Raw genomic sequence first — 24,368 nt, 5'->3', positions numbered from 1 at the left:
GTTAAATCAAATCTAAAACCTTCACTATTCAGGATAAAATATCAAAATGTTCTGAAATGGAAGCAAATAAGCAGGAACTGTGAACATTGAAGGTGGAACTGAGAAACATAAACCAGAAAGAGAAGAATTAAGCACAATCTCCTAGATGATTCATCATCATCATCACCATCAGCAGCAGCAGCAGCATAACAACTACTGAAAAGATAAAAAGAAGGGCCTGACACTACTGGGCATACACCCTGAGAAAACCATAATTCAAAAAGAGTCACGTACCAAAATGTTCACTGCAGCTCTATTTACAATAGCCAGGACATGGAAGCAACCTAAGTGTCCATCAACAGATGAATGGATAAAGAAGATGTGGCACATATATACAATGGAATATTACTCAGCCATAAAAAGAAACGAAATTGAGCTATTTGTAATGAGGTGGATGGACCTAGAGTCTGTCATACAGAGTGAAGTAAGTCAGAAAGAGAAAGACAAATACCGTATACTAACATACATATATGGAATTTAAGAAAAAAAAATGTCATGAAGAACCTAGGGGTAAGACAGGAATAAAGACACAGACCTACTAGAGAATGGACTTGAGGATATGGGGAGGGGGAAGGGTAAGCTGTGACAAAGTGAGAGAGTGGCATGGACATATATACACTACCAAATGTAAAATAAATAGCTAGTGGGAAGCAGCCGCGTAGCACAGGGGGATCAGCTCGGTGCTTTGTGACCACCTAGAGGGGTGGGATAGGGAGGGTGGGAGGGAGGGAGACGCAAGAGGGAAGAGATATGGGAACATATGTATATGTATAACTGATTCACTTTGTTATAAAGCAGAAACTAACACACCATTGTAAAGCAATTATACTCCAATAAAGATGTAAAAAAAAAAAAAAAAAAAAGAAGGGCCTGAGAATGAAGACAATGGGAGTTGAGTCCAAGATGAGGGTCGCTGCCATAGACAAACAAGGCAGGGTGGGCTTCCTTGGTGGCACAGTGGTTGAGAATCTGCCTGCCAATGCAGGGGACACGTGTTCGAGCCCTGGTCTGGGAAGATCCCACATGCCGCGGAACAGCTAAGCCCGTGTGCCACAACTACTGAGCCTGCGCTCTAGAGCCTGCGAGCCATAACTGAGCCCACACGCCACAACTACTGAAGCCTGCGTGCCCAGAGCTGGTGCTCCGCAACAAGAGAAGCCACTGCAATGAGAAGCCCACACACCACAACGAAGAGTAGCCCCCGCCTGCCGCAACTAGAGAAAGCCCGGACGCAGAAATGAAGACCCAATGCAGCCAAAAATGAAAAAATAAAATAAATAAATTTATTTAAAAAAAAAACAAGGCAAGGCAATAATAACAAAGAACAATTTAGAAAAATCATATTAAGTTGCAACTGAAAAATAAAATAAAAACAAGCAAACAAACCTAAGTTATGCTATAGAAAAGATGTAGGAAAACAGGACAGTGAGATCAGGACAATTATCAAGCTTTGGGTTCAACATATATCTAGTAAAATTCTAAATTTGTTGGATTGCTCCAACAGAACCAGAGCGGATGATCACTGATTCTGATCTTAATAATTAGAAGACGTTATTTTTCAATCAGCCAGATGATAAGGAAAGAAGCATCAGAGCAATGAAGCTAAAATTGATACTTTGATATAAAACAAATTTGGGGATTTGGTTCTCTAATCAAGGAGATTTACATCCATTACATTTGACTTCAAACTTTTTTTTTAATTTAATTAATTTATTTATTTATGGCTGTGTTGGGTCTTCGCCACTGCGCACGGGCTCCTTCCAGTTGCGGTGAGCAGGGGCACGGGCCTCTCATGGCAGTGGCCTCCCCTGCTGCGGAGCGCGGGCTCTAAGCGCAGGCTCAGTAGTTGTGGCGCACGGGCCTAGCAGCTCCGCGGCATGTGGGATCCTCCTGGGCCAGGGCTCAAACCTGTGTCCCCTGCCCTGGCAGATGGATTCTTAACCACAGCGCCACCAGGGAAGCCCTAGACTTCAAACTTTAACAAGAATGGCAAACAAGTTTTATCTCACGTGATGAATCCACCTTCATGTGCACCGGGAACAATAATAATAGTCAATGCTGAATGAGTGCTGACTATGACTATGGCAGGCACCCTTCTTCACATTTTACACAATATTAACTCAATTCTAACAACCCTAAGAAGTAGGTATTATTACTGTCCCCATTTTGCTAATAAGGGAACTGAGGCATAAAGAAGTTAAGTAACCTGCCTGAAGTCACATGGCTAGTAAGTAAAGAAGGCAGAATTTGAATCCCAGCCGTAGAACACTGGGGTATTCCCCTAACCATTGTGCTGGCCCCTCAAGGAAAGATGCCAAGATCAGGTCTGCACACATCAGCCATCTGAATAAGTGTTAGAAAAACCTTGGGCTCTACAGTGATGTAGACCTAGGGTTCAAACTTCAGCTCCTCCCTTTACTAGCTATGTGATCTTTAGACAATCACTCAAGCCCCTTGAGACTCATTTCACCTCTTGTGAAAATGAGGATATAATACTTCATTTACAAGGAAAATTCTGAAGATTTGAGAAGATAATACAAATAAAGTACCCAGGCCTAAGATCTGATGCAGGGCAGGCACTCGGTCAATGGACACTAGTGCCATAACTGAACACTCTGACACGATGGAGAAATGTTAAACACAATACACCAGAAATTATAAAGCAAATTATACTTAGTATAAAAACGAAGTTAAACTCAAATGGCACTTACAGCAAAATTTCAGATTGCCAATGAAATAATGTTTTAAAATATTTTTACTCATATTCAAATCCCTAATTACAACCCAGGTGACAAGATGCCTTCTATAGAGCATACTGTACCTCTTTGATGATTTTCACCCCTTTTGGATCCTTGATATTAACAGCTATACTCTAAAAATTAAAAATATATATATTAAAATAGTATCTTAAAAATTTTTCTTATTGCTCACAGTTCAATAAGAGAGCCATTCATATTACAGATTTCTCCTCTTAAAGTAAATGCATTTTCCTCACGAAGAAACATTTAAATAATTTTTACTGATTTTATTTTCAATTCGGATATGTTAGGATGATAGTAAGGATTATAGTAAAAATTCTTCAAATAATAATACCAAATGTAGGCAATTAGCAATCTCCAAAAGAGTAACAAATGTAACAAATCAAGTGATTCCTCACTTTAATAAAATTAGTTCCATTAAAAACCATTATAGGGCTTCCCTGGTGGCACAGTGCTTGGGAGTCTGCCTGCCGATGCAGGGGACACGGGCTCGTGCCCTGGTCCGGGAAGATCCCACATGCTGCGGAGCGGCTGGGCCCGTGAGCCATGGCCGCTGAGCCTGCGCGTCCAGAGCCTGTGCTCCGCAACGGGAGAGGCCACAGCAGTGAGAGGCCCGCGTACCGGAAAAAACAAAACAAAAAAAAAAAACATTATAAATTCTCAAAAAATGTTTTAAGTTAGTAGAGAAGGAAAATTAATAAAAAGCTCTACTGTTTCTACTTGGTAACTGGTGAATGAATAAAATAAAATAAAATTTCACCTTATTGGGAATATTACAAAATATCTACCAAAAGGGGCAGAAATAAACAAGCCACAATGATATCAAAAGTTCTGTTATTACAAGAGAATTACACAGGGCTTCCCTGGTGGTGCAGTGGTTAACAATCTGCCTGCCAATGGAGGGGACACGGGTTCAAGCCCTGGTCTGGGAAGATCCCACATGCTGTGGAGCAACTAAGCCCCTGAGTCACAACTACTGAGCCCGTGCGCCTAGAGCCCATGCTCCACAACAAGAGAAGCCGCCGCAATGAGAAGCCCGCGCACTGCAACGAAGAGTAGCCCCCGCTCACCGCAACTAGAGAAAGCCCGCGTGCAGCAACGAAGACCCAAGGCAGCCAAAAATAAATTAATTAATTATTTTTTTAAAAAAAAAGAGAGAATTACACAAAGAAAGCAAAAAGGGGATAATATTCTTACTTTTTTATTTCGGTTAACACTGAGAAAATAAGTACTTTCTGTCCCCACAAAAGGTGGACCCCAAGTTCGTGTATCATCACCAGCTCCTGAAAATAATAGTATGAACTATTTAACCTTGAAACATCATGAGACATTTCAAATCAACAGGCTTACTCATATGTAAGTTCACAGATGCCTAAACAAGATCAGCGGAATTAGCAACCTAAAGTGGTCTTGGGACCTTGTTAGAACTGCCCAAACTCTTTACCTGTTCATGTAAATCACTAAATCCTCCCATAGCTTCTTTCACTAAAATCCATCCCTGAAAGTCAGAATCCAGAAGGGAATATCCTACTGGCAGTCTTTAGATTTAATAAATGGCAAGTCTGAGGGGGAAAAAAATTACTCTCCTACTTCAACAAACAAGTCAGCTCTTTCAGTGTTTTTAGCATTAAATGTGCAAACAAAATGTGGGGTCTACACAATATTTTTGTTAAATATAATTTAAATCAGGATAATGATAAGTAAGTCTTTATGATAAAGTGGTATCTGAGGCTAGGTATAAAACAATGATAAATAAATCTATTTTTTAAATTCTGTAGCAATAAATCAGAAAAAGCAAAATAAGCTACTGAATAGCAAATGTCAGTAATTTAAGATGCTATTTAGAATAAAATTTTAGTAGTCTAGGTCTTGCTTCAAAGTAAAAGTTCAAAAACATCAAAAATAGGGTATTTTATTCTAAACATCTACTTCAAATGATTCTGAAAAGTACTTGTGTTTGATTCAAAGATAACACTATCGAGTTACAGAAAAAGAGTTTTCTTTGCACAAAAAGCAAACAATGTAGATGGAGCTCAGAAAGTGAATCAACAATTAATAGGCACAAATTAGTATCACTTAAATTAAGATTTTTATAAGTTCTGATTAAATATTGATATTAGAAACTAATCACTACCTAAGTATTACTAGCCCTCAATAAGAGAGAATTTGTGAATATGGGTTAAAGTTTAAATTCTAATCTCATTTAAATGATATAATTAATTTATTAGCCCATTAGACTTTACCCACTGAAACTGATAAAAAAAAAACAGTCACAGCCTTTTAGAAAACAAAACAGAAGCTAAAGAATAGACTCCTTTACTAAAAACAAAAAACTAAAAACCTCACAAGAGAAAGCGAGAACACAGGACAGAGGAGAAAAGAAGCATTAGTTCTAACTGGGGATGAACTGATAAACAACACAAAGCAATAAATAGTAAGTATCAAACTGAACAGCATGCTCAAAACGTCAGGGGAAAAAATAAACTACAAGAGTCCACAAAGACAATCTCCTAGTAATAAACCGGTTATAGGCTTCACGGAAAAATGTATGTGTGAATCTGGATCTTCAAGATCAGATAGGACCTCCCAGAGGCTGGAGAGAGTCCAGCCACTTCCATTTTTTTGAAGGTCTCAATACATTAAATAAAAAAAAAAAAAAAATTTGTTTTTAAGAGAGCAATGTCAAGATAAGGCTAAAAGTAGAGAGCTTATTTTAAATGTTTACATTCATCTCTTGGGTGGAAATAATGTCAGAAATCTAAACTGGAGGCCTACATGGCTTTCCTGCCCCACCTGGTCCTGGTGCATAACCTGGGTTTAAGAGACGCGGAAGGATAGGATATGTGCTGACGGCCCATGAAATGAAATAAGGGTTAAAGGTCACAAACTGGTAAAACTGGCAATTTGAGAGGCATGTTTTATTTGACCCACACACAACTTAAAGTTTTTAAATATCTGCCATGATTTCAAAATCTAGAGACAGTACATAAAAATTCAGACTGCCTTTCTTATATGATATTTCAACACATTCATCCATTCAGCAAATAGTTATTGGGTGCCTACTATGTCACAAACACTGCTCTCTGCAGAGCAGACACAGCAGTGAACAAAGATCAACATCTCTGCCCAGGTATGCCTGCCTCCTGGTGACAACCCTGGAATAACAGCAGCATCATTGGCTGCCCAGCCCACTTCATTCATTTAGGTTACCTGCCTGGCCCTGCAGGCATAGCGTTTACACCCACCGAAAGACTCTAAAATGAGAAGAAAAAAATATACTTAAGCTTGATACGCTCTTTGATTACTCAAATAAGAATAATCTAAGTCCCAAGTCAGAAAACTACAACGAAATTTAATTTAAGAACTGAGGAAGTGGACACTAAAAGAGACTGAAATGTGAAAATACTGCCAAGGGACTTTTCTTCATATCTGTTGAATAACTATCTCGAAAAAACAAAATATATAATATGAACATTAAAACGTACTGAGCAAAAGGGTTAAAGGAGAGAGACCAATTAGTAAGAAAAAGAGCAATGAACATCTGCTAGGAACAAAGCTTGATGCCTAGTGTATGGCTATGGGACATAATAAAGGCCTAGACTAAGGAAAGGGTCCCCCAGTGTGGAAATGAAAAAGTACAAAGGAAAAACAGGACTAAGCAAACAGGGATTAGTGATTTCTAAAATTAATAAAAATAAAGTCATTCCCTCAGTATTCATGAGGGACTGCTTCCAGCACCCACTGAGGACACCAAAATTGGCAGATGTTCAAGTCCCATAATTGGCCCTCCATATCCACCAGTACAGCATCCGCAGATTCAACCAATCGCAGATCATAAAAGTACCCAATCTGTGGCTGGCTAAATCCATAAATGCAGAACCCGTGGATACGAAGGGCAAACTGTACAAATATTTAACCTAGTGATCAAATGAAATAGCAACAGAAATCATATTGGCTATTCTATCTAGAAATGGAAGACCCAATGCTTGAAATTAGAAAGTATGTGGTATTAAAACTGGATAGCAATGTGAAAATTAGAAGTTTTGTGGTACCTGTAACAGAAAAAAAAAAGATGTTCAGCTAGAAAGTAAACATTATTCAGCATGTATCCAGCAATGACCAAAAGTGATAAATATCACTGACTGGATAAATGAAGCATTATCTCTGGAAAGCAGGATTCACCAGGCTCTTCTATCACCTGGAGCCTGACAAGCACAGGGCCAGATAAATATAAAATATATAACATTCCCCATGCTGATCAGAGAATCTTCTGCTAACTGCTTTGGCCTCTTAAGAAGATCTATGTAGCAGAAAGTTGAATCTTCTAGATCATGCGTTCTACTTTATAGCGTTTAATCACTTATGGTAAATTAATATGTTGATGTAATTATAAACTAGTTTCTTATGGGTCTTATAGATACATGCACACTATTCAAGCCTAGACCATTTTCACTAATTTGGGAATTCTGTTCCAGATCCATAAGCAACAGATCTTGAAGAATAAATAATAATGCTAATTTCTTGCCTTCCCTTTGTCCCCCAGTGAGGGAAGGTGGCCAGGCCCACTCTAACCTCGGTCTCAGCAGCAAGGCTTGTGTGGGGCTCAGAAGGGCCAGGATCAGAGCTGAGTGTCTGGATATTCCTTACTAGCTGTGTGACCGTGGACAAATCCCTTGACCTCTCTGTGTCTGTGTCTTCTTATTTATAATCTAGGAATAATAACAGCTTACAGGCTGTTGTAAAGACTGAATAAATTAATACAGGCAAAGTGCTTAGAATTGTGCCTGGCACTAACCGTTGTTAGCATCATCATTATTTACGTGTTGCACGTCAGTTTCTACCAGAGGCTTCCAGGTGCATGTGAAGGACCTGGCTTAGGCCTTAGCCCTTGGCACGTATAAAGAGTAGAAAGAGATCTAATATTACTATAGGTTCAGAGGAAAATAAAGGAGAAGGGAAAATAATCGCTTCATTTCAATTCTCTCCTCATCCCACATACAGGTACATGGACATTTAAAGAACTATTAAAAATATTTATTAGCTTGTTTCTATGTTTTAAAGAGAGAAGTAGTTTTACCTGGTCTTTCCACTTTTATAACTTCTGCTCCAAGATCTCCTAAATTCATAGTAGCAAAAGGTCCCGCCAGTACTCTACAATGTTAACAATGATAGATAAATTCATTACCATCTTTAAGATTTTTATATTAATTCTTTTCTTAATACTCCATCAACACAGACAAGCTCATATAATGTGAGTAAGAATTAAAATTGTTAAAACTGTTCAAAAAATTGATTTGGCCATATGTATCAAGAGCTTTAAAAAGTATATTCCCTTTGATGCAGTAATTCTACTTTCAGAATTCTATCCTAAGGAAGAAACTGAAAGATTTCCTGCGGCAAAGATTTATGTACAAGGAAGTCTCATTTATAATGTAAAAACACTGGAGGATGACTAGGTAATTATGTGACAACTATATACTATAATAAAATATCTTATATTTTTTGTTGAATTTCAAATGACATGAGAAAATACTCAAAATATAACATTATGTTTAAAATGTGGATAAACCTGTAATTTCAATATGGTTCCAATTTTTATTTTCAAAAGTTATATATAAATATGCAGATTGGAAATAAATGTATAAGTATTATACTAATTGTCTCATAGAATGATGAAATTACAGGAAATTTTCTTGGTTTTTCTTTCCAAAATTTCAATGATAAGCTTATAAACACCTTCTTATAATCCAAGAAATAAATGCCTTTTTAAAGAAGGGGGAAAACTCAATCACCAAAACACAGATAAATCAATGCAAACCTTGTTAGATCCAGAATTCTTACACCCTCCAATGGCTTCATATTGTCAGTATCTGGCAAAGACAGAAAATACTTAAGTTGATTACTAATTGTCGGAAGGAATAATGCAGAATTCTTCATATTCTTAGTAATATCTATTACTACCAAATAAATAAATAAATTTTCCTTCACATTTCTGCTTTATATATAACACAGAAACCTTGACCCAGTCCAACTAAATCAATCTGTAAAAATTAAAGCCTCTAATACCAGATTATTCCCGATTTAATAAAGTCCAAAGCTACACTTAAGATAGTTTGTCTAATGAAAAATTTAAAAGTGGGACAAACTAATGAAAAATTTAAAAATGGGGGGAGGGGGTGCATAGGCTGAGCACAGAGGGTTTTTAGGACACTGAAAATACTCTGTATGATACTGTAATGATGGATACATGTCATTACACATTTGTCCAAACCCAGAATTGAGAAACAGAACTTTCCATTACCTGCAAGTTTTCTCCTGCCCTTTGCAAACTACCTCTCCCTCCATCCCCAACCTCAGGCAACCATTGATCTGCTTTCTGTCATTTTAGTTTGCATTTCCTAGAATTTTATACAAATGAAATCATACACTATGTACCCTGTCTGGCTTCTTTCATTCAGCATTATGATACTGAGACTCATCCATGTTGTTGCATTTCTATGAGTAGTATCCTACTCTATGGATATACCACATTTGTTTATCCATTCAGCTGCTGATGGACACTGGGTTGGTTCCAGTTTTAGGTTACAGTGGATCAAGCTACTATGAACATTTGTGTACAAGTCCGTGTGTGGACACGTTTTCATTTTTCTTGAGTAAATACCTAGTGGAATGGCTGGGTAATATGGTAAGTTTATGCTTAACTTTCTAAGAAACTGCCAAACAGACTTCCAAAGTGTTTGTACAACAGCGCGCGTTCTAGAAACTCCACATCCTCACAACACTAGGTATTGTTCATCTTTTAAAGGTTAGCCATTCTAATGGGTATATGATGTTTCTCTGTGGTTTTAACTGGCATTTCCCTGTTGACTAATGCTGTTGAAAATCTTTTCATGTAATAATAGGCCATTCATACATCTTCTATTGTGAATTGCCTCACTGCTTTTATTTTTTTTAACTTTTAATCTTATATTGGAGTATAGCTGATTAACAATGTTGTGATAGTTTCAGGTGTACAGCAAAGTGACTGAGTTACACATATACATGTATCTATTCTTTTTCATATTCTTTTCCCATTTAGGTTGTTACATAATATTGAGCAGAGTTCCCTGTGCTATACAGTAGGTCCTTGTTGGTTACCCATTTTAAATATTACAGTGTGTACATGTCAATCCCAAACTCCCTAACTACCCCTTCCCCTGCCTCATTGTTTTTAATACTGAAGCAAAATATTCGAAACAGTGCGAAAATCCACCAACAGGTGAAATGTTAAATAAGCACCTGCACATCCATATAAAAAAATACCACACCAATGTTAAGAAAAATGAGACATTTACATACCCTGACATGTAAAGTTCACCAAGATATATTCCTAAGTTAAAAAATAAATCAAGTTGTAGAATAGAATGTATAATATGATCCTATATTTGTAAAGATACATAATAACATTAATAATACATGTTGGTATTTCTAGGAGCATTCATAAAATTCTGCTGGTGGTTAAATCCTGGGGTAAGAATTTATGGAGAACTTTCACTAGCTAAGTTATTTATTTCTGTAATTTTGCTTAATTGTGATTAAGTGTATAATCAGCAAAAAAAAAAAGAAAAATGAAAAAGTGAAAACATAAAGAACAAAATGAGAGAGAAAACAAGATATTTTAGAGAAAATAAAACATAGAAAAAGACCTCAAATGTGAGAAGATATTTTGACAACATTAGGAATGAATGGACAAGTAATTCTTTATGTTACTTAAGACTCCAAAACTACTGGTCTTATGTACTCATCTCTTTTGGGGCCCTTGTTTTATTTCAAATGATGCAGGAAATATATTTAGAGGTCTCTTCAACCCATAAATCTCACTTCATTATAAATCTATAAAGAGAAGTCTATATTTCTCTACCAATATCAACTCACAACCATAATAAATTTTGTTTAATGACACAAAACTTTTCAAATGAATTAATTTAACATCAGGCAATAGAATTTTACTTTTATTTTCTGAGAAGATAACCAGAAAGGACTTCTAGAGCACATTTAAGTCAAAATCAATTAATGAGTTTTAAACAGTTAAGAGCATAAACCCTGGAGACTGACTGAATTTAATTCTCTGCTTCACTACTTACTACCCTAGTGACCTTGACCAAGGTAACTTCACTTCTCTGAGCTTCAGTTTCCTCATTTGAAACACCTATATCATAGAGTTTGCAAGGATTAAATGAAATGTTATATGTAAAGTGCATAGTACACTTCCTGGAACATGGTAAATGCTCACTAAAAATCAACAATTGTTGTTATCATCATCCTCATCATTGTATTATACAGTCACAATACCTATTAAAGTAGATAATCCAGATTTGAAAACAAGAGAAAAACACATGACTCATGATTATTTCAAAGAACAGAAAATAACATATATGATTCTCAATACTCTATACTTTAAAAAGATATCTATAGCCATATTTTGCCTGTTTGTGAAAGACCAGAATAGGCTGATTACGGGGGGAAAAAAACAGTTGAAAAGAGCATCTATTATAACGTAATTTGTTAAGATATATTGAGCAGCTTGTATATTGCTCTAACTTATTTGGCCTCTAGGATGGAAAGCTATTATGATGATCACAGCTGAGTAACCATGCAAAGCAGTATAACTATAATGAAGTTGCCATCAAATCTATGCTTGCCAGAGCTGCTTCTAGGAACTCCCCTGGTATTTGGCCCTAAGGTTTCCATGACACAAAGAAACTTCAGCAGCACCAGAGTAGATATAATTGACAGATGCCCACACAAGTGGCTCATCTGTATGACAGTAATCATGGCATCCCTCCCCCACTGTACTAGTCAACTACTGAGACATTAAAAAAAAAAAAAAGTCGTCATAAAACAAACTGATCGAATACCACTATGAAATACAACATGTGATATACACCGAAATGATTTCTTAATTTGATATTTTACAGAGAACTTAACTACCAGAACTTAGGAGTGAGACAGTAGATGGATATCTCTTCAAAGCTTTATTTAGAATAGTTAGCAGGATATTTTCTTTCTAGCACAGGTTAAAAGTCTTGAAAGAAGCTCTGTTCCTAATAGTATAATTTGGCAGGTAATTTTAGGAGTTTAGAGTACTTGGAAAATTAGAATCCACTGGAAAACATTCCAGGGAACCTAAAAATTTTGAGTTGTAAAAAGGTACTGTGGAAGTGATGCCAAAGTTACGAGGCAATTACACCATTTAGAGACCACCAGAGAACAAGAGCTAGATGGAGAGCAACTTATAATAATTTATAATTCACCTTCCATTGACACTCAGTTTCTTGAGAATTGCCCTTCTCTTGCAAGGACTTGGCTATTACTATGGGATTTGCAATCAAACAGGTTTTTAAACTGTTGGATGCTACTATTTTAATGAAAACTTGAGAAATCTACAGGAAGAACAGTGGAAAAAGACCAGATAAAGGGTTTTTCAATGATAGGTAAAGCATGCTACAACCGAAGTACAAATCAGTGCTAATCCCAAATCCCTCTGCTCTTCTACATTTCCCAGCTTCTCTTGCAATTAGGTTGGGCCCAAATGCCGGGGGCCTGGCCAATGAAACGTAAGCTAATTCCAACCCTGATCCTTAAAAACATCCCACAAAATCCTCCAGGCTTCTATACTCCTGCCACAGTGACCTTGGAAGCTGCAATTTTCAAATAGTGTAGCTATATGTGCAAGAAAGATGTTTTACTGTATTAAGCCACTGAGATTGTAGGCTAATTTGTACCACCACCCCATCTAGCCTATCCTGACCAATGAAGAAACCAAGCATTGGAGGAGGAAAAATGGTAGCCTCTAAGCGATCGTAGAGCATCAAAGCCAACAACTGGAAAGTCCATTTCAGGGGCAGGTTGTTTCACTGTTAGCTGCAGTCTTCAAACTGAGAATATGTGAAGACTTTTGTAAGAAATGAATCATTTTAAAGAAATCAATTTCCAGGTCTTCAACTTTCATATACATTTTTTCCTAAAAATAAGCCTTCTTTCATGATAAGCCTTCTCCCACTGGGCAGAAGGAAAACATATTCCTTACACATTACAGCTCTTACCCTCATCTTAGTTCTTGTAAAATCTACTTGTGATAAAAACTTTTAAATATGAACTTAATATATGCAATGAATTGCCTTTCAAAAGTCATTTAGGAGAAAGACCACTGCTATAGACTGGCACGTGGAAAGGTAGAAAACAGCACCAACTTATAGACTTTATAAATCAATTTATAGTTATAGGATTCACAACCAAAAGTCAGGAAGCCAGAGAAAAAAACTTCAGTGTTCAGGCCTCCTTAAAGGGCCAGCCTGAAGTGAACTACTCAGAGGATAAGAAGTGGCTGAAACAGGTACTCACGGAGCAAATGATAGCAATGAATTACCAAATATGAATGCCCACAAACCCAAGAGGCCCCTGGAACTTCTCCGTGTTGGTGTGGTGGCTCTCCTCCCGGAGAAGACTGAGCAAAGGCAAGACCTTTGTGCCAACTAGGGAAAGGCATCCCTTCCAGGGGACAACCAGCAAAACGCCATCACAGGTACTTGAGGGAAATGATAATTATCACGGCAAAGAAGAAAATGTGTGCACGCGACGCGTGGGACGGTGGAGGTGGGGCACAGCGTGACTGTGAATGTGATGAGCCTCTTTTGACACAAAAAACGTAGAGAACCCGATTTTACAGACCCACCGCAGATAAACGGAGGAGGAACAGAAGGGAAAGGAAGGGACAGCCTGGAAGAAGTGTGTGGACGGATACATATGTGAGAAAAAATGTCTTATGATTTGATTTGTTTTCGGGACTTCCCTGATGGTCCAGTGATTTAAGAGTCCGCGCTTCCACCGCATGGGGCACAGATTCGATCCCCAGTGGGGGAACTAAGATCCCGCATGCCGCATGGCAGGGCCAAAACCAATAAAGAAACAAGCCCATGATTTGTTTTCAACAGCTTCCAATGGGTAATTCTGACGAGCAGGAGATGTCTAGAGGGAATTTAGGATGCTTTCTGTGAAGGGCCACAGAACCCTCCCAGGAACTTCTCTTTAAGGAGTAAAGATAAAAATTATTCTCTAAGGCTTTTAGAGTTTTGGGGGATGGAGAAAGGAGAATGAAAAGCATGCTTCCAAGGACAGAGGAAGGTCTTAAGGTGACCTAGCCATGTTCATGTTATAAGTTCTTTCAAACTTTTCACACATTTCATCAAACTGTCCACCAGAAAGGCAGTATTAACATATACTGGCACCAGCAGTATATGAAAATAGTGTTCTCCACCATCTTCCGTAACCCCGCATATGATCACTTGGTTTGGGGAGCATATTGTTTACTTGTTTGTTGTAAATTTAACAGTTAAAAATTTGCATGCTACCACCATTTTAATTTGCATTTGTTTAATGACCTCTAAATTACATTGTTTTTAACACTTGCTCTTTTTCTTCTAAAACATAATCTATTCTTCTCGTTGGCCCGTATTTCTACAGGCGTGTTTATCTTTTTTCTTATTGATTTGTATGGATTCTTCGTGTAGTAAGAATATTAACCTTTTATGAGTCATAATTAGTAAAAGTAATTTTTCTTTATCTGCTGTTTGGTTTTTTGGATGGTTTTGGAATTTCACTTTCGAAAAATCATTTCTTTCACTTTCTGCCTTTGCTATTGTTTCAGAGTTCCTTCAGACTACCCACACCTTCAGTGAGTTGCTAAAAGGACTCAGCACATAGCTGTATTCACGGCTAAAAGTTTATTACAGCAAAATGATACATGACCCAATCAGTCAGTGAAAAAGATGGGCAGAGTCTGGAAACATCCATGCACAGGCTTCTTATGTTCTCTCCCTCCCATGAGGGGCCACGCCAAGCTTCTTTTGTTGCTTCTTTCTCCAGCAACAAAAAAATTCAGTAACACGTGCAATGTTTCTGCTCAGGGAAGTCTATTACGGACCCAGAATCCAAAGGCTTTATTGAGGGCTTTTCACATAGGCACTCTCTGCTCAGCATGCACCAAAATTCTGGACTCCCAGAAGAACAGCAGGTGCTCACCATAAATCCATAAATCACACTGATTGTACAAATCATCTAGGCACCCTTACTAATTAGGAAGCAGTTCGAGTGCCAAGTTCCCAGATGCCAAACAAGGGCCACACTTGTAAGAAGGTCTTTCTAAAGATAGCAGCCTGAGGCCTGCTATGTTAACTCTTTTCTGTATAGGTATCATGTTTTTCCAACCCCACATTATATACTCATGTATAGTTGGTTTTCCCTTTTAAAAAGCTTTTATTTTCCAATTTAAAGTATGTGAGGTTTATTTTTTTCTATTTATATATTAAGTATTTGCTTCTTAGATAAGAGACTAATATTTTTTCTTGCCTTCTATTTTCCTAAACATTTCAGGTTTTCTACAAAAGGTACGTATTGTTTTCACAATTGGAAAAATACAAAGATACCAGTTCTGGCGACATTAAAATTTTACTTACTCCTTTTAAAACAAACATTTGTGTCTGGAAAAGAATAATCATACTCTTACATTTTTCTTCATGTCAAAGTATTCTGTCAATAATTTTATTATTTTCAATGAAAACTTTTATAAGTGTGAGTTAATGCATTAACACTTGCATTACACACGGGTGAAGAATATTAGTCTAAAAGAAATAAACATGTATAATACGTTTCACCTGTGCTTGACTACTGTGGATGGTGGATACATGCTTAGAATTGAAAAGAAGATCATTAACAGTAGTTTGGCTCTCAGAGGCAAAAACAAGTTACTTCTAATACCTGCTTTATCAATGAGAACATTATATAAGTGATAGTTAAGTGGTCTACTGCATTCAAGGCAGGTCTCACCTTATCAGTAATTGAGCTAATCAATCCCAGAGATGCCTTTACTTTTCTAGGACTGACAGTCTTCAACATGGAACAGCTGACAACAGAACCTATATAAGGAAAACTGAGGTAACCTGAAAGGCTTCAGGAAATATTAAGATAAAGCTTATGCTCTAAGTATACATACAGTAGGCCCTCTGTATCTGTGGGTTCCCCAACTGCAGACTCAACCAGCAGTGTACCGAAAATATTTGGGAGAAAAAAATGCCAAGAAATTCCAAAAAGCACGATTTGAATATGCTGCACCTCCCACAACTATTTACATAGCAGTTGCACCATACTGTCAACTATTTACATATCATTTATATTGTATCAGATATTGTAAGTAATATGGATTTGATTTTAGGTATACACAGGTTGTGTAGTTATATGCAAATACTAAACCATTTTATATAGTAAGGGACTTGAGCACCCTCAGTTTTTGGTATCCAAAGGGGGTTCCTGGAACCAATCCCCTGCAGATACCGAGGGATGACTGTACAAACATTTCTAGGGCTCCCTTCAGCAGCACATATACTAAAATCAGAACAAAAATTTCTATACATAGAAACTATTAAATACATTCTTCTGTCCTAAGAAGTGCTTTCATCATCAAAAATACATTTTTGGGGGGACTTCCCTGGTGGTTCAGTGGTTAAGACTCTGTGTTTCCAACGCAGGGGGGCGCAGGTTCGATCCCTGGTCAGGGAACTAAGATTCTATAGGCTGTGCGGCATGGAAAAAAAAAAAAAATATATATATATATATATATATATATATATAAACTTTTTAATATCTATATGTATTCAAAAACATGAGGTTTTTGAAGCAGAGATCAGAGTTATTATTACTTACATCAAGAAATGCACCATTTTTCCCACACCTAATATGCCACAGGCATCATAATGAGAGCTGGTGGACTAGGCGTGCACATATAAGGATTGAACCACAGGACAGGTCCCCAAAATTATAAATCTATTAGTTTGTATGGGATAGCTGCCCAGCAGCCACCTTCCCCCAAGAAAAGCAGAGAAAGCTTATCTCCCTAATGTAAGCAAATTCTCCTTCGAAAGAAAAGGGGATGATCCCTGGGTTCTAACCCTTTGGAATATAAATAAATGTCTCCAGGGGGAAAGATAAACTTCCCTGGGTTTACAATCTCAATCTTGGGAATGTCTCCAAGGCTCTGAGTTTTATACCCCTTTGAAATATAAACATAAACTTCCTGAGAGTTCTCTAACAATCATTTCAGTCATCCTTTAACTTCCAAGGCTTGCCCTTTAACCCAGGCTCTAGTTTCCTTGGCTTAGAAAGCCCTGACCATGCAGAAACATGAAAATATTTACTCCTTGGTAATAAGCAGTAAAACTAACCAAAGTATTTACTTTTGCAGCACTCATTAATACCTGACAGCTACCTAAAATATTGGCTTTCAAACCCTTTCTGGAGAGCCCTAGGAATTCCTTAGCAGTGCCCCAGAAGTGTCTTTTCAGGGAGGTAGTTAAAGTAGGGGACAGAGGGAGCAGCTGCTACAAGACCCCAATTCCTGCTTCAAACACAAAGCCATCTGCTCTCATAAAGGCTCTACCAAAAAAAAAAAAAAATTTGTTTAATCTACTGAAAAAAGACACACCAAAAAATCTTAGGTAACCCAAATAAAGATCCTCAGTCTTATAGAAATAGACAAGGCCCCATTTTCACTTACACTTAAATTTCCTTAGTGGTACTCTTATACAAGTAAAACTTATAAAACATGCACCACCACAAAGTTAACCAATTAATCTGGGGGCTCCCCATATAACTCATGGGTCCTGAGAAAGTTCCTTGACGTTTTGCCTGTTGATGTCCTCTGTGTACAATGCCACTTGAAGACAGCATCTAGCCACTAACAGTGTCTTCAATAAAAGCACTATCCTACTGAGGATCCTGTTTTCTAATGCTGGTCCTCCCTAAAGAGTGCTGCAATTCTCTTTTTGTGGGAACAATACCTGTGTTACTCACAAAAGTGCTCTTATCTCTCCACAGGACTCAGACTTAGTTCATGGGGCAGCCACCAAACTCTCATATACATCATCCCAATTCACTTTTCTATTTCCAGGTAATGCAACATAAAACTTCCTTCATCTCTCTTCCCCTGAACTCACCACCATATAAATAACCAACACAAGTATGTATCTGGGAACCTCAGACCCACCAGTTCAGGCAGCCAGACTGCAATTCCCAGGTTAATACTCCGGAAGATTCTAGCTACATTCACAAAAGTTCAATACTAAGGTTGTATCTACTAATCTCTAAATATCTAAAATAATATGCTACGCAGTACCACTATCAGAATTTTACATGCTTATTTATCTATTGCATTTTTCAAAGGACGGACTGAGTGTCAATTCATATTTCTTTACCTAGGAAAAAAGACAACTGCCTGGGATTCAAGAAGCCTGAGTTCTGGTCCCACATCCATTTGCTATGTGAATTCAAGCAAGTCACTTCACTTTCCTTGGACAATTTCTCATCTGTGAAAAGGCAAGTTGCCTATTCTCAGAAGTGATCCAAGTGGAATCTGGAGTTTTCATATAATTAAGAATGTACTCTCCCTCAATCCTCATATATACCTGAAAACATGATGACAGGCACACTGTCATGTGCAATCTACCTGTCAAAATATACCTCCCCCGTTTCTAATGCAAGTTCATATGTGTAGAAGATAGCAGTGTATCACTATAGGAAAGAGCATTCCAGAAGTGTAAGGCAAGTAAAATGACAACTTACAGTACTTCACTCAATTCTGCAAAACCTTTGCCAGTTATTTAAAAATTAACAAAGGTAATTTTGATCCCTGCCACCCTCATTTTTCTGCTCCCTCCCCCCAAAATGTAGATTAGTTGATGATATTAAAGGGGGTATTATAGGTGAGAATCACTGACCAATATGATGTGACCCACTCATTCATTCAATAAATATCTGACAGCTCAATTACCAGGCATTAAGCTAAGCACCAAAGACAATGTCCAGAAAGGTGCTTAGCTTTGGCCAGGACAAAAGTATATAATAAAGTGAATAATCTGGGATCCCCGGGCCTTAACTGCATCACAAAGCCTTGATGGCATTATCCTGCCTTGATTAGATTCTACAACTTGTATCTAAAGGAAAAGCTTGATGAACTGAATTCCCTCAGAACAAACCACCACAGGAAAGTCTGTGTGTATCTCCATTCATCAAGGACAGAAGCTGAGAAAACATCCTATTCTTCGGCTTTGCCACGTCACAGAACGTGTCAAATGGACAGTGAGGAGTGGCACCTGCAAGAAGGTTCACAGGCTGAAAAGCACAGGTCCAGGCTACCCATTAGGCTATGATTAAATGAGTCCGAAAATTCTTTAAGATTCTGTTTCCTACAAGATGATTTCAAGACTCACAGTGGACTATCATTCCCAGATTCGGAGGGTGTAAAGAAAGTTCTAGAAAACTGCAGTAAATCTAAATTTCATCTTCCAAATAAAATTCTGAGACAGGTATTTGGTACAAAGGTGGGTTTATACATTAGGGGTCATTCTTGAATGACCACACTTTTCTTTTTAACCAAAAGTCTGTGAAACGATCATTATTTTAACAGCTTTAGCCAAATGTTGCTAATTTTGAAAATCAGGCTCTCTGCTTCCTAACCAACTCGCTTATCCGCTTGCATTTAACAAGAACAAGGAAGGGAGTAAAGTCCGGCCTCTGCGAGCACAGCCTCGCCCCCGAGTTATTTAAAGTGCAGCCGCATAGCATAGGGAGATCAGCTCGGTGCTTTGTGACCGCCTGGAGGGGTGGGATAGGGAGGGGGGAGGGGGGGAGACGCATGAGGGAAGATATATGGGAACATATGTATATGTATAGCTGATTCACTTTGTTATAAAGCAGAGACTAACACACCATTGCAAAGCAATCATACTCCAATAAAGATGTAAAACATAATAATAATAATAAATAAAGTGCAGTCTGAAACCCTTCCTGAAATGTGGCTGGGGGTGCATTTTTCAAGGTATTTAAACTTGGGGGACGAGGGGGGAGGAGTAAGGGAGAGAGGCGAGTCCGCCCAGTAGGACCACGCAGGGGCCGGACCCAGGCCTGGACGCCGGGTAGGGTGACCACGGGGCGACCGCGGAGCCAGGGCAAGGGGAGACGCGAAAGGCCAAAGGGCGGGCGCCGGGGGCAGCGGATACTTCTGGAAAGCGCGGCGCTCTCCTCAGGATGCCGCTGGAGTGGGGAGGCTGGGGCTGGGGTCCCTTTCGCCGCCCGGACCGAGTCTCGGAGGATACCTGACTGCGGGTGGCCGGTCCACAGCCCCCTCCCGCCACTCCGGCGGGAGAGAAGGCCGGTTCTCCGCAGAGCCGCGACCCTCGCCAGCGTCGCCAGCGTCGCCAGCATCGCGAACCCCTCTGAAATCCTCCTTCTCTGCGTGAGTGGAGAACGAAGTGCGCGCGCGACCCGCAGCCACTGGGGGCGCCCGCGGACACCTCGGTCCCCGCCCCCCACCAGGTGGGAGGGGCCCGGCCCTGCCGAGCTCTCCGGGCACCCCTCCATCCGTTCGGCAGGCGTCTAGTACGTCAGTCAGTGGCAACCAAAGCCCGCCAGAGTGCGAAGGCCATTGCTGGGGCCCGGGATTAGGCCTTTCCTTTATCCTTCTTCTTCCTCTTTCCTTCACTTAAATCAGCTGAATCTGTACCCAATTCGATAACCTACTTATCCCGCCGCCCCAGAGGAACCTTTGTGAGGCCGGAACCAATGTGGTCTATGGTGCTGGCGGGCGGAGGACTGTTTTGGTGAAGGACCACGAAGTGTCTGTGAACGGTTGGTCTCGACAGTTCCGGCGGGAGAACGCGCCGTTGAAGTCCTCGTTTTCGTCTTCTGAGATGCACCGACAGAATTTCCGACCCCCGACTCCTCCTTGCCCCAGCCCGGGTGTAGGAGGTTGGGGAAGCGGGAGCAGCTTCCGGGGTACCCCGGGCGGAGGCGGAGCGCGGCCGCCATCCCCGCGGGACGGGTACGGGAGTCCACACCACACGCCGCCGTACGGGCCCAGGTCTAGGCCCTACGGGAGCAGCCACTCTCCGCGACACGGCGGCAGCTTCCCTGGGGGCCGGTTCGGGTCTCCGTCCCCTGGCGGCTACCCTGGCAACTACTCCAAGTCCCCCGCGGGGTCCCAGCAGCAATTCGGCTACTCCCCAGGGCAGCAGCAGACCCACCCCCAGGTAATAATAGCCAGCGTTTGCCGAGCTCTTACTGTATGGCAGGCATGGTACTGATAATCCCTTTGCGTGGATTATTTTGAATCCTCTATGAAGTGAGATACTATCGTTAGCCCCATGTCGCAGATGAATAAACTGAGGCTCAGAGAAGTTAAGTAAAACTTTCTTTAGAATGCTGTAAAAAGTTGCAGAGCTGTACTTTGTTTCTATAGTCCTCCTACTTTTAGCCAGTACACTGCCGCTCAAACACAGATATCCCTAATTCCCTCTCCTTCGTCAGGGGCCTAGCCAGTTCGTTGCAGTAAATTATTCTGAGTCCCCGGTCTTCAAGGAGGAAAAAAAGCGAATGAATCCCCAGTATAGGGCTCAGCTCTAGGGTTACAGGCTAGTGCCATCTTCCTACTGATGGCACCTTTTCCCTTTTTTTCTCTTCTTCTTTTTTTTTTTTTTTTTCTCCTTTTGGCCTTCGTTTTTCAACTACATTGGCTTCTGCTCTAAGGCTTCTTTCTGGTATATCTAGGATTCTGTGGTTTACATCTTAAATATGCTTGGTAGTTTTCCAACTTATGCTAAACCAAACCCATCCCTTTGAGTGTGGAGCTAATGAGATGGGAGGGTTCTAGAAATTTTGAAGCTGTAGGGTTAAAAAAAAAAAAAAAAAGTTTAATTTGCTTCCAGAAGCAATAGGGAAATACTGAGGGAAGACTACAGTACAAGTAATTTCTTACTTCATCACCAGTTTATAGTTTGGGAAAGTTATTACATTAGAAACCCAAAAGGATTTGAAGTGACAGTGGGCATAAAACTATCAATAAATTAGTATATCAAATAGGTTTAAATACTTTTTTAAAACACTAGATTAAAGGAAGCACGGACTTTGCAAGTGAACATATTTGGGTTCAAGACACAACTTTTAACTAGCAGTGTGATCCCCTCTAGCCTCTAAAGAAAAAGTACCAGTTACCTCTACTAAATGTCTTTTTAACTGATGATTTTTTTTCTAAAGGGTTCTCCAAGGACATCTACACCATTTGGATCAGGGCGTGGTAGAGAAAAGAGAATGTCTAATGAGTTGGAAAGTTATTTCAAGCCTTCAATGCTTGAAGACCCTTGGGCTGGCCTAGAACCAGTATCTGTAGTGGATATAAGCCAACAATACAGCAATACTCAAACATTCACAGGCAAAAAAGGAAGATACTTTTGTTAACATTTCTGAAATTCAACTGGAAGCTTCATTTGTCAGGAACATCTTGGACAAAACTTTTGCTTGTAATTAAGTTGAACCCTAACGTGGTGACTTTGAATAATTAGTTGTGTCTTCCTTCATCATATCAAGTATTTTTGGTGTTAGAGAAGACATATGGTAGGATAATTTGCAATATTTAGCTCTCTGGAAGTGCCTACCAATTTTAGAAGATTGACAGTTTCCAAATACTTAACATTCTTGGTTATATAATGGACATTTGTCTTTTAATGTTTTTCCAATGTTTCAAAATAAAACGTTTTGTCTTTCTAGCTATATTGTGCTTTGTCATATGCCAAAGAATTATTAAAATAATGCTTTGTAATCACATAGTTAGAATTCGTAAGTATATATTTTGCATACTACTTTTGAAAATGAAATAGACTGTCCTTTGTCCTGTAGACAGTTCTTTATTTGTTCATAGGGAAAGGGGGTAAAGGAAAAGAATAAAGGAGATTTCTATTCATATTATAACCATTGTTCTGCATGCATATTTTATGTAATGCTTTTGTAAAAATGCATTGAAACTTGATTGAAAGTTACAGAAACCCGCTTAAGCTTAAATTAAAAAAAATATTCATACCCTTTATACTTATTTAACTGCAGAGGACAAGGATAGACCTACTTCTTGCATAGCTATATTAAAGAATTCTGCATCTGAATTTCTCTACTCCACATCTCTCAGTATTGTGGAGTCATTTTCTCTTGAGGTCCAGGAAGATGGCTACCAGCAGTCTTAAGTCACTTCCATTGTGAAGAGAACATTTCCCAGCTCTGTCAATCTCAGTGAAGACAGATTGGCCATGCTTAGGTCAAATTTTAGAGTCTTAAGCCAATAACTATGATCAAGGCAGTGTGGCATGATTAGCTTGGACATGGATTCACCCCTACAATGAGGCAGGGTCCCATGGTCTTCAGCCCCACCAGGCCTCCCTGGACTAAAGAAAGGCTTTCCAAAGGAAGGAATGCTACGTACCTATACCTACAGTAATGGGGAGAAAAATGAAAATGTTGGGGATTTTCATTTTCCCCAACTATTTAAACAAAATCAAGTCTTATAACATTCAGGCTTTTTAGATATTTTAGGGTCACAATATATGATGAAAGTATAGCTAAAATTTTATTTAAACATTCCCAGAAAGAAAGCTTTAAAAGTGAAAAGGTTACACCACCTATTTGAGCCATAACCACTTCTATTTGTATGTTAGGTCTTTTCACAGAGGCAAAACAAAATGAGAAGGGAAGGATTTTAGATTAATAAAAGCTCCATGACACCCAGGACTACTACTACCAGTTACTAGCTTGGTGAATTATTTAACTTCTCTGTGCCTCAATTTTCTTATATGTAAAATGAAAAACTTTACCCATGTCATAGAGGTGTTGTGTTTGAGGATTAAATGGGTTTACATGTGTGAAAACTCTTAGGCCAGAGCCTGGCACATAGTAAGCCCTCTAAATGGTAGCTGTTACTTTCTCACTTACCCCTATATCCTCAGCTCTTAGAATGATGCCTGGAAAATAGTAGGTGCTTAATAAATATTTGGTGAGTGGATGCAGACATTCTGATTATAACTACTATATTGCTCTGCCTTTATCTCCTATATATAAAGAGAATAGTAATTTTTCCCCCAGTGTTCTAAAGGGAATGTCCTTATTTTCTAACGTCTTTCTAGATGTTTTGAGGTCATGATGTATGATGAAAATTAGAGCAATACTTTTGCATACCTTTTATTGACCTTAATAGGTAAGAAATATTATCTCTAGGAAGTGACATTTAGAAATAATCATTAAGCCATTGCTTGGAGATCACTGGATTATTGGCAAAAATAAAGGAAGTCAAGAAAGGTTTTATGCTAATGTATTCGTATCATATTTGGAAAACATTCAAATTATAATTGTTCTAATGGCTTATGTGCATTTTATTTTACTACTTTATAAGTGTAATGTTAACTAAATGTAGAATTTCTCTTCTGCCAAGTTACCAACATCTTCCAGAGGTCTGACCTTTCTGATTTTAAGAGAAACATTTTTGTCCTCAGGAAAGATACATTGCTTTACTGCTCTGGTTGGTAGTGTATATGGTTATCAAAGGTCTTTCGACATTGATATTGGTTTGTTTATATTACTAGCCTATTTTTGTTTAGCTGAGTGAAAGGAATTGATCATTCTTTTAAATGAAAAATGATTTTTTAAATTGTTCCAGAATACACGTTT

The 24,368-nt window shown here is 38.8% G+C and overlaps 2 protein-coding genes across 6 annotated transcripts in view; one reads left to right on the top strand and one right to left on the bottom strand.

The window, feature by feature from the left end:
* Nucleotides 1-20,261, bottom strand: part of SUGCT (succinyl-CoA:glutarate-CoA transferase) — a 683,662-nt gene extending 663,401 nt beyond the window's left edge. For all 5 annotated transcript variants that reach the window (XR_007479090.1, XM_049714567.1, XM_004263495.4 and 2 more), the window contains exons 1-5: nt 19,982-20,261; nt 8,617-8,668; nt 7,876-7,949; nt 3,996-4,081; nt 2,861-2,911 (exon numbers count right to left, since the gene is read on the bottom strand). Coding sequence is in view for 4 of the 5 variants with exons in the window: in XM_049714567.1 (XP_049570524.1) it covers nt 2,861-2,911; nt 3,996-4,081; nt 7,876-7,949; nt 8,617-8,668; nt 19,982-20,246 (528 nt within the window). In the remaining variant the exon portion in view is untranslated. The remainder of the gene's footprint in view (nt 1-2,860; nt 2,912-3,995; nt 4,082-7,875; nt 7,950-8,616; nt 8,669-19,981) is intronic.
* Nucleotides 20,262-20,363: 102 nt separating this feature from the next.
* MPLKIP (M-phase specific PLK1 interacting protein) lies at nt 20,364-22,426 on the top strand. The gene is made up of 2 exons (XM_004263323.3): nt 20,364-20,914; nt 21,918-22,426. Exons 1-2 carry the CDS (start codon nt 20,576-20,578, stop codon nt 22,116-22,118), a joined length of 540 nt encoding a protein of 179 aa, XP_004263371.1. The 5' UTR covers nt 20,364-20,575; the 3' UTR covers nt 22,119-22,426.
* The last annotated feature ends 1,942 nt before the right edge of the window (nt 22,427-24,368 follow it).

This window comes from Orcinus orca, chromosome 9, assembly GCF_937001465.1.
Source record: "Orcinus orca chromosome 9, mOrcOrc1.1, whole genome shotgun sequence".
Lineage (NCBI taxonomy): Eukaryota > Metazoa > Chordata > Mammalia > Artiodactyla > Delphinidae > Orcinus > Orcinus orca.
This window is presented reverse-complemented; position numbering and strand designations above follow the sequence as displayed.